The sequence below is a fragment of the Gasterosteus aculeatus genome, chromosome 10, assembly GCF_964276395.1.
Source record: "Gasterosteus aculeatus chromosome 10, fGasAcu3.hap1.1, whole genome shotgun sequence".
NCBI classification, from domain to species: domain Eukaryota; kingdom Metazoa; phylum Chordata; class Actinopteri; order Perciformes; family Gasterosteidae; genus Gasterosteus; species Gasterosteus aculeatus.
Genome location: NC_135697.1, coordinates 4895778 through 4912424, shown reverse-complemented (window position 1 = coordinate 4912424; position 16647 = coordinate 4895778). Strand labels below are relative to the sequence as shown.

Here is a 16647-nt window from a genome sequence, read left to right as displayed (position 1 = left end):
TCGCTCTGCAGTATACTGTCCATCACCCCCTGTTCATAAACATTTTTTACTTTGTTGTGCCTCGTCTTTGTCTGCATTTAAGTCCTCAACCACACACCTACTTGCCGTAAACAGCACTGAGTCCCATTTGTCTTTTGCATGAACCAATACTGTTTGTGATTTACACTCTGTGGTTATATACATGTTTACAAGAAATAACAGTTGATCAGAATGGGTGAGTTGGACTCACCTTGTCAGGAAGAACAAAGGCCCTCGACATCCTCAGTACAGTGCGTGAGTAGCGCCTGAGCTCAAAGGTCTGCAGTAGATTTGCTAACGGGTTTGTTCTTTGTAACACAGGATGATTGATTCAATAAGGCCTGCGCTTTCTTAACAGGAAACCAAAAGTGTACCGTCCAAAGGTTTGCTAATCAATCAAACGAAATTCCATAAATTCCAACTGAGATTTGGTTGTCAGAGCCGATAGCAGAGCTATTTGTAAAACAGAGTTGTGACTATTTCTTTTAATAGAATAACATTGGTGGCGTGAGGATGAACAGGCTTCCACCTAAAACTCTTCATCTGTAAAAAGCAGATGCAGTTTTGTATTCACTTCCAAAGAGCTTTGTTAGGAGACTCTTGTCTTTGTGGGGTTGCTGCTCTAATGGTCGAACAACGTCCCGTCTCTTGGCCGCCCTCTGGTGGTTGGTTTGAGGCAGTGTCACCGCTCCCTCCAGCTGGTTTTCTTCTCCGTCAAACCCGAGGATATTTCTTACTGGAAGGAAACACATTTTCTGCAACAGCGGGACTTTGCGTTGTCCCTTTGTCTCTGCTCAACCTTCCCAATGTCATTCGGTAAGCCGATAGCCGGCGCTTGGGTTTGAGGCTGCACAGCTCCTGCTCGGCCTTCATTCCCAGTTTGTGTCGCATTAGTCTTCAACAGCGTATCATCGCTCGGTGTATTCCGGCCTTTGTTCAGGCCTCACGGCTTGTCGTCGAGGTTTGGGATCAGGCGCAGTACTGAAAGGATCTTTTTCATCCACGTTATCTGGAACAAAGGTTTGGACATTTGGGCCTTCAACGGCCCTGCTTCTTGAGAGTTGTTCCCTTCACAGTAGGGAGGTGTCAATGTCTGAACAGTTTGGTAAATTACACTGAAGAATTTACACTTGCATTGGATGCCATTAGCAAACTCCCATCCACCTTTTGCTTGTTCACATTTCTCTTCGCTGGCACATTTCCAAGTAGAAGCCCGAGTCTTTCGTTACACTTTGCTGGCAGCGTCTCAACACCCTCGGCCTTGACATCGGATCGGAGTCCTTGTTGTGTCGAGTTCAAAATCTGAACTCGGACATGGTCGTGAAATGTAAATGATTGCACACGTGCAGCGATTGAACGCCTTCAGAGTTCATGAGACATGTACATCACTGTGAATACTGGCGTTTAAACTCAACTGGAAAGGGAAGGACTTTTGAGATCTGAGCCATGAAAGAATCTGGAAAAACCAGAACATGTTGAAGTGCTCTTCTTTTTCTTCTTTCAGCAGTTTCATTCTCCTAGCGTTCAGAAATGCTCCACACATGGTCACTTTAGTCATTCTGAACCTGGCAAACGTAGGAACGGCCGTCATCACTTTTGTTTTTTTAACTATTGGATTTAGAAGGTTTTTTGAACTGGTGCTGCAGAACTCACTCACCAGGTAAAGGACCACATCTGTCAAAACCTGCTGATTCGTCGATAAACGTAAAAGACTCATCTTTGTCTTTCACTTCACACACTATTTTTTAGAGTTTTAGAGTTAAATTCTGTCCATGATATTCGGTTTTCTAAATACTGATTTTATATGTTTAAAGCAGAGAATAACAGATCACTAATTAATCCACAAACTCATTACTCTTTTTCAATGTAGAATGTTTACAGGATAAAGTCAAATGCATAACTCAATCCGGGGACATTACAGGGGTGCGTAACAGCTTGGCAGTGTTTATAACATGTATAAACACTGCAGCAAATCAGCTATAGCACGTATACACTTGATGAGCTCTATATATCACACTATAAGATGTGTGTGAAGAACCATGTTGTGTCAAGTCAACACCATTTATCACGTGTACTGCTTATGAATAACAGATTAACGGAAGGAAACCATTTAAAACGTCAACTGTTTTTTTTTTTATTATTGTGCTGACAGCTTGAGAAGATTGGAATAGCTCCTAAAATGAGATTATAACAGGGCCGTTGCATTTAGAGAGGTAAGCAGGTGCTTTACAGCAGCAGGCCAAAGGTGAACTGTGTATTTAAATGTTCAATTACAACCTTAAAAAGCCCGGAGTCAAACCTCCTTCCTGCTGAAGCTTCCCACACGGTGACAGGCGGGCCGGAGGGAGTGGAGAGACGAAAGGGGCGTCTTTGGAGCCAGTGGTTTGGTTTTTACGCACCAGATGCTCCAGGCAGTGGAGACCCGTCCGGTTTGGGCTCGCGGGAGTTTCACGCAGGATCTCGTCATCCGTCATCTCGTCCTCCAGAGCAGCGCGGAGGGGACGACCAGCTCGCCTCCTGCACGGACTCCTGCGGGAAAGTCTCCGGAGGATCCTGTCGCGCAAACAGAGGTACGTGTTTTTACGCGGAGGCGCGCTTCATGGACCGGTGCGCTGCGCGCTGGCGTAAAACACTGAATGTACTTTTAAAGTGTGTCGAGGTGAGTTCCCATTGCGTAAATCTCCCGAAGAATTGAGGGGCGCGCAGACCTCAACGAGGCCTCGCGTGGCGCAAAAAAAAAAATCGTGTTCAAAGTAAAAGAAACTGCCGCAGAGAAACGAAACAAAGAATCTCTGTATTGAAGAACTAATAACGTTAACGTAGACTGATTATCTCGAGCATGTATTATTATTACCGACATGTGACACTCCATCATTCCCAGTTTTTTTTTTTTTTTCCAAAGACAAATACTTGCAAAACTAAGTTTTCACAATCTGGCAACCACTACACACATTATGAAGGAGCACATCGTTCCAAGCCAAATATTTGACCCCCCACATCCAGGACGGAGCAGAAAGGAAGTCCTTTCTCTTAAGTAAGGAAATGGAAGTGGGGGCCCGAACGGGGTCCAAAGTGAGTAAGTGATATATATATAATATGCTATTCTAGTAGGATTTATGAGGACAAGAAGTAGACCTTTGAGGAAACAATCCCTTGCTTTAATGTGTCTTAGATTGGCTCGGATGCAAAAACAACAGGGCATTCACTCTTGTTGAGTAAAGAGTGATGTCACGTCTCCTTCAGATTACCCCCCCCTCCGCCCACCCGCACCCCACTCACCCCCCTCTCCAGCCGGCTCATAGTTTCCATCACCACACGTCATCCCCATACGTACCACCAGCATGTTCCAATCCATTTGGCTGAAATTAATACATTCACGGAAACAATGCAGCTGCGGTTGCATGTGAACGTGTGTTTGGCTGAGGGAGGGGGGATTATTTTTGTTTCCCACCGAAAGGATTTTCAAGTTTTCATCCTTTTTTTTTGACGAAAGAAAGGGGGCGAAAAGAAAGACGCTTCCCTTGTTGGCCTTTTTTTCTTCTTCTTCAGCCTCCAGATTTTGCCACGTTTTGACCACAGTCACATTCCTCTGAGATTCTTGCGTTGGGCAAAGGTTTGGCCTCCTCGTGTACGATCAGGGGAGTCACACACGAAATATAACAGTTGAAAGGAGACCATTTTTTGCTTGCTTCGTAACAAACGGACCTGAGAGAGACGAGTTTATCTTTTCCTACCGCTCTGGGCAAGACAGCAAATCACCCGCTTCCTCAAATTGTCTCATAGCTGCTTTAGTCAGAGTGAATCTCCATTTTGTATCTGCTCCTCCAGTCCCTCAGAACCCCGAGATCTTCTGCCTGTATTTACAGCAGGTGCAACAGTTTGAAACCAATCGTCTGCCTTTGCAAAGTCAAATAAATCCAGCATCAAACATGAGCGCAGACCCTCACAAAACAAACATCTGTTACCATTGACACCCACCACTTCATCTGTCCTCTGCCAGCTGGGAGCTGATGGAAAAACATGTTTACGTTTGTTTTGGATGCTAGTTGCCGTTTTTTTTTTACTGACTCTTTATTTGCTTCGGTCAGCGTTTGCCTGCAAGTATTATCCAAGTACAACAACGGCGCTGCCAAAAGAACTTCGACTCAAGGAACCTCACTTTGGGAGACTTCAAGGACACACTTTCTATCTATTCATCTGCCTTCCTAATCACATTCGTTTTGTCATTTGTATAAACATAAAGGCATTTCACACACATGTGCGGCCTTGTGATGCTGATCATTGGGGGTAAACACACTGAGCATGTACGCATTTTTCTTCTTATTGGTCTTTATGGCACAATACAGTACACACAGACGTCTGCTCGCATGTACGACTCTGTGTCCCGTAGGACAGCGATTCACTAAGCGCGGTTGCTTGTAACCCAAAGACTGTTTCATCCTGTGTTAAAAGTCAACATCATTTTTGATAAATTCAATATGATACTATTTAGAGGGGAAGTGGAGTCAATTTCCGGTTAATCCAATTACAGTTAATTGTCAACTGCAATGTGCTTAAATAAATAAAGGTTCCTCTGATAGAGTTTGGATGGTGTTTCTCTGTCGAGGAACTTCAAATGTCTTACATTTTCTACCCAAAGAACATTAAAAAAGTATTTTTAGAAGTCGGCGGAAGCCAAACACAATACAGTATTAAAAAAGTATTTGATAAAAGTTCTCAGTTGCTTTCTGAATATTCTGAACCTCAGCAACCATCTTGCAACGGCCATCCTCAGAACGAATACGCGTCAGGTCAACGTGTGATGAAGACTCGCATGGTGGTGACTTGTTTACTTGTTGACTGATCTCGCTGATCTGTTTGTCACTTCCGTTGACAGCAGCAGAGGAGAAACTGCAGCTGCGGCCCACATTATTTCACTGGACAAACAAGCAGCTGCCCGGAGACCCATAAAACAAAAGCAGACACGCCTGCTGTCTTTAAAGTCCCTAATGTTAAAGGCTAAACACGAACGATACTGACCGTGTTATAAAATAACGCACAGCCTTTTTGTTAAACAATTGAGTCTTTGACACTCGTTTTACCTTATAAGGAAGTGATTTTTCATGTTCGAGAAACCAAAATATGTTACACGTCAGAACACCTTCGTTGTTTAAAGAGGCAAAAAGAAGCTATATACAGAAAATATACAGTGTGTATTTGCGTTGATTTGTGTGGGCTGAAATTGGCCCTGTGGTCTGCAGGAAGCTGCACAGCATTCAGCGTCTTTGTACTGTGGATGAAAGGGAGCGCAGTCATCTCGCACTCATCACAGTGTTTTCTTCCCTTTTCCGTTTTTTTTTCCGTTTTCTGCAACATTTGACTGCTGCATCCATAAGAGCGTCACTATTCCCACTGATGCTGCAGGCCTCCTGTTGCTGTCTACACACAGGATTATGCTCTCGTAATCTCACACGTTCTTCTTTTACCTGAATGTGAGTTTGGGTCATATGATGCTTGAGGAAGCAGTGATTCTACGTCAAGGCATCAAGACAACTAAACCATCAGCCTGTAATTGGAAGAAAAACTTCATTAGTGGTTAAACATTAAACTCATTAGCAAATAGGAGCCAAATCTCCAGAGGTATTTCAGTCACACATGCTGGTGCCAGAAGGAGAAGTCAGAGGATTTATGAACTCATTAGGATACATCATCTGGAGACCATGAATGTTTTAACCTTATTCATGACAATCCACGTAATAGTTGTTGAGCTGTTTCCGTCGGATGGAGGGACGTTTCCATTCATGGAGCTCGGCTAAAATGTCTCCTGTTCAGCTGCATCGCTGTTTTCCCTGACAGTAAAGGCTCGGATCTGTAGTCGACGTTACAACAACACTATATGGAAACGGCCCGTAGAGGGAATGTGATCTTCCTTTCTGTAATCCTCCCTCCAAAAAAGGCGTTGAGGCTGTTTCACGATACTTGAATGAGTATTTTGTGCGTGATTTAACGCTCACCTACACATTTTGTTCCACTGAACTTAATTACGTGTGACAGAGGTTTTCATCATGGAATAATCTGGTTAGTAAACCTCAGACGTGAAGTCTAAACTCTTCCCCGGGGGAAAATAAACAGTAACACCCAGCGGCTCCCATGGCCTGCAGAGAGCTTCTGGCGGCGTCGTAAGAAACTATCCAGGTTGTTGAGGTGTAAAATAACAGCAGCGAGCCATGAAGGGACATGAGGCAAGAGGCCCGATCCCGACGGTTGCCGCTTGGCCGCCGCTACAAACCTCTCTTTGCCCTGTTAATCTCTCAGCGCATCGGGGTGAGGACTCATCAGGGTGCATTGTGCGCTTGAATAGCGTCTCAGACAGGATGGACGAGTGTTTGGTCCAATGTCTCGCTCCGAGGAGGAGGAGAAGAACGGGGGGCGACCGGTAGTCTTGGGTGAGATCCAAGAGGACACCTGATGGGTAACGCGAACGCCTCGTCGACGGGGGGCTGAATGTGCGTCGGTGAGTCAGACAGTTAGTGTCAGACAGTGTTGAGGGACAGATGAGCCGATTCACAACAGATGTTTACGTGCAGTCAGCTGGGAAGCGTGCGGATCAATTTCAAATCTTCTCCCTCTTGTGTGACTGTGGTTGGCAGACTTCTAATGAACGGTGCCTACAACTGCTCCAACATCGCACAACAGAACATTGGAGAGTCGTTTTGTCTGAAGGGTCTTGATTTGATACGAGCCATTTGAAAGTGTGGATTCATCCTGCCACCGACCACCTAAACGCTCGCTAATGAACGCATATTAATGTTTGTTTAATCCTTTCGCAAAGCTGTTTGGATTAAACCTATAATGTGTTAAAAGTAAGCTCCAGGTATTTTGTCGTACTTGGTGAAAGCTGTGCACACAAAGCTAAGCTAATGCTGCTCCATGCTTAACGCACAGTTTCTCACTCAATTGTGTCGTCCCACCATGTTTCCCCTTTTTATAGCTCACTGTAAAGTTATAACGGACTGCTGTATAGGGACCATAAAACATCCATGTACTTTCAATGAGATGCCTTTGTGTTTGGGCTCGAGTCCCATAAGAACTCCCTGTCCGACGCCTGTAGGAGACTTTGATGACAGACAACAGCTGGAGACCACAGAATCTGTTCGCAGATGTTGCGGCTCAGGAAGAGAAACACGAAGCCCAAAACTGGGAAGACTATGTCCGGAAGGAAAACCATTGTTTAGCCACTGCGGTCTTTGTAGACATGGACGGACGAGAATAGAACCCCCAACCTCTTTGGACGTTTTAGGAGGGAAGTTGTGCTGATTTCCAGCAACCAAAACAGCGATCCGACAGAAAGCAGACGTCGGATGTGATGATTTCTCTGGGCTCGGTTTGGTCCTCCTTGTTTTCTTGACCCAGCTTGATGCCCTTCAAGAGGAAGCGGTGCAGTTATCTGCAGCCAGCGATGCATGAGCGATGTCCCCCCCCCCCGTACTGCGCTAACAGTGTGAGAAAAAGTGAGAAAAGGTCTACAAATGACCTGCGGCAGAGAAGGAGTTTCTGCTTCTGGCGTCGGCCGAGAGCACACTGTGTTTATCTGGAATTGCTGCATCATTGGTTATTTGAAACAAACTGTTTGATCGTAGTCAGACACTAGGAATGTAAACTGCACTTTCACGATTACTCCCTCAGCCGGCCAGATGAAAATACTTGGAGGTCGGCGACCGTGCGGCGCGGTACCTGGAAATGTAAACGTGACGTGATTTAATTCTAAGCAGCCTCACGGCGCAAAGCGCAAAATACGTTTCTGAGAAAACAAGTGGCCTCCATCGGTTAGCAACGAGCCCTGTGTCCTTTCATGGTTGAGGCCGGGCCAGTGACGTCCTCCTGGGGGGTGCGGGGCGGGGGTCTCGGCTCATTCCTCGATCCCTCGGCGAGATTTCAAAGCCACACGGTTTCTCGGCTGCACTTTGTTGAACCGCACCTCCCATTTTCTGACACTATAAAAACAAGTCAAAGCCCCCCTGTGACCAAAATAGGGGAGAGAAAATGACAAACAATTACCGTTTCCAAGTGAAATGTTTAAAGTGCTTCGTTGTGAGCGTGAACATTTCTCCTTCTCCTCATCCATAGCCTTCATCCACTGCCACTTGAGCCGTTCCACAGGAGGACGTTTTAACCTCCCACACTTCATTTCCTCGCTCATTTCCCTTCGCTGCTGCGGGACGGGGGGGGTCACGTACCCCGCTAATGCCTCGCTGTGCTGGTTAACAACGGGAGGTGATGTTACTGTCAGTGTGCTCAGCCTTATTTCCACCTCTCCTTCCTCTGGCCCAAGAGCCAAAGTCATTCATTTTAAATGACATATAAGGAGGCCACTTCTCAAGGTAAACTGACTCTTGAGATGCTTCATCTTTATAGAGGCTACAGACAAGTGAGGACATTTGACCGGCAGTAGGTTGTGTAATTATTATTATTTTGTTTGTAAAAGGGAGAAATTCTTTTCTACAATTGCACTTTAAACACGGGCCGAACAAAGAGGAAAAAGCCCACAAAAGAGCTTTTTAAATGGAGAGCGCTGTTTCAATGCAGCCGCAGACAATTCATATTGTTTAGTTGTTCTCTCTCAATGCCAAACTGTCGCAGGGGGTTTCGTTCAGGAATGAGCAAAGCTTTCACTTTTTGGGGAGTAATGAGGAAAAAGGAGAATCGGTTTTATCATTACAGGCCTGAATTACAATAAATCTGTTATTGTTCAGAATGGGCTCTTTCTCCGCTGGCAGGCCATGTTTTTCTCATGGAACAAATTGAAATAATATTTGACTGTTAACTGCAGTATGACGTTTCTTGGTGATCGTACATTTTTTTGCATTTTGAAGGTTCATCTGAATAGAATTCCTCTCAGGCGCCAGTCATCCCAACCCTGTTTCTGGCCTCATCACCATCATCAACAGTGTTTCTCGAAAGGTGCACCGTGTACTGTGAGAAAAGTGGGTAAAAATAGAAAATCAATAAACAGATATCCAAAACATGCTCCTCCTGCACCAACACCAAGGTGTCCTCCGGGCTTTAACTGCTGGACCTCCACCTTTCATTACCCTACAGCCCCCCCCCCCCCCCCCCCTTTGATAACATCCTTCGTCTTCATTGTCTCCACTTCCACTACTACTGCAACTCGCTCCACCCTGAACAACTGCGCAGCCAAAGTGTAGCTGTGAAAGCCAGCCAGCTCTTGCACAGTTAACTGAATCTCATTAACAAAACGTATTGCTTTAGTCCATCCATCCTGGGAACACTTTGATCCATGTGTTCATCGCATCCGTACTCAACCGCTGCCATAGATTTATTGAGGGTGATTTATTCAAAGTCCTAAATGAACCTCCGTACATCCTTAATGGTTTTTGGTAAAGACTCAAACTCACAGTTTTATTATACAAGTGTTTTGTTGGATGTAATGTCTTGTACTGAACTTTGTATTTTTTGTTAAATTATCTTTTCAACTTGGGGGGGTTTAGTGTCACTGGGTGTTCTTTTTAGTGCGCTAAAATTTGTGTTTATTTCACTCCCAATTTTTAACACAGCTGTGGCTCTTTTTTATCCCCAGCCGTACACTACATTCAGAAACTGCCTGCCTCCCTTCTTCCTGCTTTCTGTCTTCCTGTCCTGCTAATCTCGCTCCTCCTTCCTGCGCTGTCTATCTTGCTGAAAGTGAACGCTAAACTGTGCCTGTTAATCCTCTCAGCCAGAAGTAAGACATCATGAGTGAGCGCTTCGACTGCAAAAACTGCAACGAGTCCCTGGGCGGACGCAAGTACATCCAGGTGGAGGACCACCCTCACTGCATCCCCTGCTACGACCGCCTGTACGCCAACACCTGCGAGGAATGCAAAGAAATCATCGGCCATAATGCCAAGGTGAGCTCTACAGGTACAAGTAGATGTACAAGTACAAGGACACCCACCCTTCTGTTGTACGGTCATTATTGGTTATCTGCTCAGAGGGAAAGGCTGTAGCTGCCACACTCCACAGACTTGACGTGAGTTAGTTAGTGATGGAGGTTTAGATTGCACGATGTCTTGTCATTTAATCTTGGCAATGCTTTTATGAATTAGGGAATTGATAATTATTTTTCCAAAGTTCAAGAACATGTCTTCAAATCCGTTCTTTTCGTGTACAAATCCTGAAGATGATGCTGAAATGGCTTTAAACAGATAAAAACAGCAAAGAGTTTTAATTTTAATAAATTAACCATCCAAAAAAGGATTTTCTCTTGAATGAGTAATTGTTTCAGCTCCATCAACAATAGTATGTATTACTAAAACATAAGGTGAGAGTTTATGCAATATTTCAAAGGAACTCAACCAGGCAAACTGCTGCTAGATGATAATACATCAGTAATAATATTGAAATAATGTTTAAGAATATCATGATACTGTCCGTGACAAAAATGCCTCAGTAACAACTCCTTTTGTTTTCTAAGCCTCTCTGAAAACCGGCTGGCGTACCTTGATAACCTGCCTCTGAAAACACCAAATTGTCTGTAATCCCCTCTAATTTACGTAAATCCTTAGTTGGAGAAAACGCCCACAGACGCCATGAGGCCACCAGTGTCGTGTGAATTATGGGCTCCCTGTGAGAAATTGCAGTAAATTATGCTCCTGCTTGCTTTGGCCGTCCCTCCCTTGCACAAAACATAACAACAGTAATCTTTCTTCCTTCTCCATTCCTCTGCGTTAGTTTTTTTTTTTTTTTTTTTTACTGTGGAACTGCACGCCTTAAATAAAAACGTTTTTCACCGTTCAATGAAGCCTTTCATCACAGAGCTCTCTGACCTGCAGATGAACCGGAAGAAAAACACAAGTCACAAAGTGGGTTATTCAGATTCTTTATGTGAAAAACAACCGTCTCTGACACTCAAATCCGCTGTTTGGAGGACAGCGGGACGTCGTGAAAAGAAGGAAACTTCATGTTTGACTGTCGGCAAACATCCAAAATACAGAAAATGGAGTCTTGTGATCAACCGTGACCTCTGACCTCTAAGCGGATGGGGCAGCAGCGGATAGAGAACCTCCTCGCGAGGAACAATACCAGATCAAGTGTTTTATCACAGTTTTGGGTAAAATGATAGAATGCTTGTAAAACATTTATGTTCAACCAACAATACAACGGGTGACATGTTTGACAACCTTTTTACTTCTCTATTTTACTTTCTTTATCTCTGTTCAAACCCTGGCTTGGTCATCCGTCCTCTGGTTGCTTCTTGCAGATATTATCTTTGCATGTCTCCGTTTAAAAGGACAAAGGGCTCATTAGCCTCCTGACGTGGACAATGATGCGTTCGGTCAGACAGGATTCAAAGGTCACATTGAAAAGGATTCAGCTTGTTGAGCGTGATCAGAATCGCTTTCCTTACATCCTCCTCCTCCTCCTCCTCCTCCTCCAGGAACTCTTCTATGAGAACAGACACTACCACGCGCACTGCTTCCGCTGTTTCCGCTGCGACCGCTCTCTGGCAGACGAGCCCTTCACCAGCCAGGAGGACGCGCTGGTGTGCAGCGACTGCTACTGCAACGAGTATTCCTCCAAGTGTGTGTCCTGCGACAAGACGGTCATGCCAGGTAGTGACGCCCGAGAAGAAGCTCCGCTGCATCCCTTTTGTCCCCCCAGCACCAGGTTCACCGACCTCCTCTGGGACGGATCGTCGCGTAATGGCCGAAACAGTCAGACGGCTCACACCCCCCGTCTGCGCCGGACAAAGAGGCCGACGAGCTCCTGTGTTTCGGGGGTGTGTGGCGGCTCAGACGGGACGGGGTGATTGTTTTCTAGCTCAGCTGAAAATATCTCCCGGCGGGGGGTTTTCAGCTGCGGCCGATGTGACGACACTAGGTGCAGCAGCAGCAGTGTCGGATGCCTGGAAATCACCCCGGCCTGCGGGTCGGGTGGGATCTCACAACCCAACGGCCCTTTTCTAAATTGAGCGTTTTTTTCTCTTCAGGTCCCGCTCGGCCTGGGATGCATTTGAACGTGTGGCTCAAGTTCAAGTTTAATAGGCTGCCGTGCATTTGGTGTGCAGCTCAGGTCCTGCGAGTGACTAAAACGGGCCGATGTTTAAAGCAGCTCAGACGTATGACCGACTCTCCGACTTTCTTTACAGAAGAACATCTTCTTCGGAGCAGGGCGGCTGTGTAGAAACAGGTTCATCCGTCACGCTGAATCTATCACATTTCTTTCCACTTCACGGTTACAGGACGGCAGAGATCAGAGGAACGTCCCACGTGACGCATGTGTTTGCCAATGCCCGTGTCTGGATTTTATGACCAATCACAGACCTCGTCATCGGGGAGGGGGGGGGCATTTAATAAAAGACGTTTTCCCGTGACAGGGTCGAGGATGCTGGAGTACGGCGGCTCCACGTGGCACGAGGACTGCTTCGCGTGTCACGGCTGTTTGAAGCCGATGGGCGCCGAAGCCTTCGTCCCAGACAACGACAACTACTACTGCGTGCCGTGCTACGAGGGCAGGGTCGCTCCTCAGTGCAGCCACTGCAAAAAGGTGTGTTGGTCCATCTGCAAATCCAGCCATTGCTGCTGATCTTCAGAACTAAAACACGCAGTTTTAGTCGTCACGCGCCGCTGACGGGGTTTTTGTGTTTGTGCGCCGCAGGCTCTGACTAAAGGAGGCGTGACCTACAAGGACGAGGTGTGGCACAAAGAGTGCTTCCTCTGCACGGGCTGCAAGGCGCCGCTGGCTGGCCAACCCTTCACCTCGCAGGGGGAGAGTCCGTACTGCGTCAAGTGTTTCAGCAGCCTCTATGCCAAAAAGTGTGCCGGCTGCAACACGGCCATCACAGGTCGGTGAAAAGTAGTCGCCCCCCCCGCGGCATCAGTTCGCTCATCGTCTTCCACGTTTTCACGGTGCTCCTTGTACGTCTCGACTGTCTGCCGTCGATCGAAAGTCAAAACAAGGATCTTTGACAAACAGGTGGAGGCAGTAGAGTGAGTCAGCCTTTCCAAAGAAAAGGCATTTCACAATAAAAGTCACGCCGTGTTGTAAAGCTTTCATGGTGATTTGCAGCAGTAGAAAATGGTTTTGTTATGAGGAGAGAAGAGGTAATTATTCACCTTTAATGTTGGAGTAATTCATTTTGAGACATGTTTGTGTCCACCTAATGATCAGAAGTCCAACATTCCCTCTTCTTCTAGCTTAGTGTTTGGTCTCCAAGCCACCAGGCTTGCCGAAAACAAACCCGGGACTGAACCATTTTTTACCATGATTGTCTAATTATTATTCTAACAAAATGCTGATGTACAGTCCATACAAACTGTACATGTTACATTTAAATAAACAGGGAAACAAGAACGTCACCGCGGATATATATCATGTTCATTTACAGGTTCATACTTTTGTTTCTGACATCGGTTTGTCTGGAAATGTTCCCGTGTTCACCGTCTGTCTCAGACGCTCAGTTGTTGCTCGTCAAGTCAAATCTGCGAATTTGTTTGCGAGACAAATTTGGTTTCACCTACGCAAAAAAAAAGAAGCTCTTAAGTCACAGGTAGAGATCCTCAGCCGGGAGCCGATATATTTGAATGAGTTCACGTCCCACGTAAAGACGCAACGATCAAGGACTGCAGGACAAACGAGCGAGCTGCATTATCCTCTCTGTCTCACCTCTTTGTCGTAGCTGCAGAGAGAAAACTCGCCGGAGCTGAAGGAGAACTGTAATTAAATGTGTTTCACTATAATAGCAGCAGGTTTACTGAACTGTTACTGCCAACTGCTGATGCTATCTTGAATTAATGGACTGTAGTGAATGTGCTATTTCCTCTTTTTTTAAATTGTGCCTGCCTGGTATATGATTTTCCTCATTAGTTGCTCATGTTTTCTTTTCGCGTCTCCCAGGTTTTGGCGATGGGAAGTACGTGTCATTCGAGGAGCGGCAGTGGCACCAGCCGTGCTTTAAGTGTTCGCGCTGCTCGGTGTCGCTGGTGGGCTCCGGCTTCTTCCCCGACCGCGACCAGATCCTGTGCACGGACTGCAACAACGATGACTGACCCACGCTGGCTACGCCCGCAGCGCACATCACACAGCAGCAGCAGCAGAGAGGCGCTACACCTCAGCATGGGGCACAAACAGGCGTTCCACTCGGTGTGGAGCCGATGCAAAGCTCAGAATTTACAAGCCAAATCTCCCATCAGCACATTCAAATGTTTGTATGGATCTGCAGAAATATCTTGATGTATGTGTTCGACCTGTTTTTAAAAAGAAACGTTTTGCACACCAAAGACTAAATGAAATATACAACCAATTACATATTTATCTAAACGTTTGAATGTTATAACCAACGCTTGGCAAATGTATTTCTACTTTTTAAAGAATATTGCAGTTTATATAAAGCTGCCCTTCTTCTTCTCCCACTACTTTTTTGAGAAAGTATTGTATATTTAGTTTTCTTTTCAGCTTAAACGTGTTTTTGCTAGCGTACATACAATAATAATAATAGATGTAATAAAAAAAAGAGTAGCGTATAAATTAATTGATCAGCAGAGTATTTGTCCATATAAACATGCACAATACATTTCATGATGCGCAGCTAGTGTCAGTTAGCCTACAAAATAGCTTACCTGCTGTTTATCATTACTATAAATACACTCACAACTCGCAAACAAATGCACAAATCACGCTTCAGCAGTTATTCAATGTACAGGAGGATGTTTAAATCCATACTGTGCCTTTTGCTTTTCTTAGAACACAAACTATCCAGCCACACAAACGTCTTAGTATCTCTTGAGGCGTATCAAGCAGTGCAAACTAAACATTCCTTTTTGCTGATGCACAATGAAAAAGCTTTCTCCACAATCTCCTTAACAAACCCTCACACCGTTTCCCACAAAGAAAAACGTAAATATTTCCAATTGAGAACCTCTGTGCTGATCTTCTGGCAGGCTGCTGCTCACGTTGGGAGGGGGCGAGGAGACAGAAACCCCGATACAAGGGACATTTTTCCATAAAACAAGCAAGTCTAAAGTCTAAATTCAAAGTTAAAGTTCATAGTAAGTAAAAATTTCATATTATTTTCTTAAAAAATAATATATGAAGAAGTAGGAAATACGGACTTGGATTTGCCCGACAGGTGCTGATGTGAACACGCGGCCGCTCGTCTCTCCACAGGCGCCCCGGTGCTCCCTCGTGAACTGGGAAATGTCGCTGTCGAGAAGTGAAATAGTCTCCTGTGACTTTCCTGCTTTTGATCTTCTTTTATGACTCAGTGTAAAAGTGTTGACTCGGTGCAACAAGCATGTTCTTTGTACTCCATTAAATTCTCATGACGAGATCAACTCCAGATGAAACATAAAGGCACCCTGCGGTGCCGTGATCTGCTCGAGCTTTTCCCATGACTCTTCCTGAAATATGTTTGACCTTGTTGTCGGCGAGCGAGTCTTGTTTGGTCCCAGGAGGAGGAGGAGGGATGGGGGGGTCGCAGCTCCTCACTGAACGTTTTAAGGTTTCACGTCATCCCGCTCAGTGGCCGGGGACCGGGACTCTGCTGCAGCAGGCTGTTAAAGTAATTAGACGACATCACAGCGACCGAGTGACCACAGATGAAAGAAAGCTTCGGCCCCTGAAGCTCGGACTGCCTACAGTCCTACAGGAATTTACACAAGACATTATGTTTCTGAGGGATTTTCCCTGTGGTACCTTTAGAAGCATGAGGACCATTTTTGATTCACGCTATTTGTTTGGTTGGTTGAAATTAAAACCGTTGACTGTGACGATGGATCCTCATATTCTTTCTCACCTGGCTGCGTTCGAAGCTGTAACCCTGAGAAAGGAAATTGCAGTATCATTAAAAAAGCAACACTAAACTAACTAGTTTGGTAACTTTGGGAGATCGTCTCACATATACTTTAGTGTCCTAGCAATTGCATCAACCGATGTATTTAGTGATGGACCTTTATTGACATCCTGTAACCTTTTCCATCAGTCTATAGAATCACATTTTTACTTCTTCGAGAGGCTTCATTAAATGCTTTGTTGTTATGCTGCAATATGCTATGACATTTTAAATACACTATGAAATGATGTCATGCGTACGGCATGCAACACCCTTCACTTAGCTATATATTTTTTGAGTCTTTTATATCATATCGTCATATGACTGTCATAAATAGTTAACTTATAAAGAAAAAGGGCAACTCATTGACTTCTTAAAAGCATTTCAGTATTTTCCTTTTTCCAGCCAAATCCAATTGTTTGAAGAATATTCAACCTCTGTTTCTTTCACTGCATGCAATACGTAACTGTGTTTGTACAAAGACAATAAAGTAGTCCACGAACATGAGATGTGACTTTACAGATATTGTAAATTTGTGACGGTTGGCTTAATAGCTCGTTGCCGGTTAGCAAACAGTCTTTGGCTCACGCTCGTTCATTTTCTTCATCCTGTATTCTGGCCACAATGCGACGAACGGCACGCAGACAATAAACGCCTGCGTGCAGTCGGAGCTCCCTCGCCGCCCTGCAGAGCCTCACGCCACTGCGACCATTACAAGTGTAAACTAAGCTTTATTGTTTTTGTACAATGGTTCCTCAATCAATTTAATGGGCTGAACTGTGCCAACATACCATCATACGTATGACCAGAAGTAAAGATGA

General features: G+C 45.2%; 1 protein-coding gene across 4 annotated transcripts; it reads left to right on the top strand.

Annotated features, from left to right (window-relative positions):
• The first annotated feature begins 2324 nt into the window (after nt 1-2324).
• fhl3b (four and a half LIM domains 3b) lies at nt 2325-16333 on the top strand. 4 transcript variants are annotated; one of them, XM_040188914.2, is made up of 7 exons: nt 2337-2588; nt 8871-8981; nt 9734-9905; nt 11435-11609; nt 12374-12543; nt 12655-12841; nt 13894-16333. In XM_040188914.2, the coding sequence occupies exons 3-7, from the start codon at nt 9750-9752 to the stop codon at nt 14043-14045; spliced, it is 840 nt and encodes a 279-aa protein (XP_040044848.1). In that variant the 5' UTR covers nt 2337-2588; nt 8871-8981; nt 9734-9749; the 3' UTR covers nt 14046-16333. The 4 variants fall into 4 exon arrangements, with proteins under 4 accessions (XP_040044847.1, XP_040044848.1, XP_040044851.1 ...); XM_040188916.2 differs by having other exon boundaries at nt 2415-2588; nt 9738-9905; XM_040188913.2 differs by lacking the exon at nt 8871-8981 and having other exon boundaries at nt 2325-2588.
• The last annotated feature ends 314 nt before the right edge of the window (nt 16334-16647 follow it).

What these genes read in the sequence shown, in the direction of transcription:
- fhl3b (XM_040188913.2), top strand. Translation starts at nt 9,750, where the DNA reads ATGAGTGAGCGCTTCGACTGCAAAAACTGCAACGAGTCCCTGGGCGGA. An exon ending in CGACAAGACGGTCATGCCAG is followed by an intron (nt 11,610 to 12,373) that starts GTAGTGACGCCC and finishes TTCCCGTGACAG; the next exon opens with GGTCGAGGATGCTGGAGTAC. An exon ending in CTGCAACACGGCCATCACAG is followed by an intron (nt 12,842 to 13,893) that starts GTCGGTGAAAAG and finishes CGCGTCTCCCAG; the next exon opens with GTTTTGGCGATGGGAAGTAC.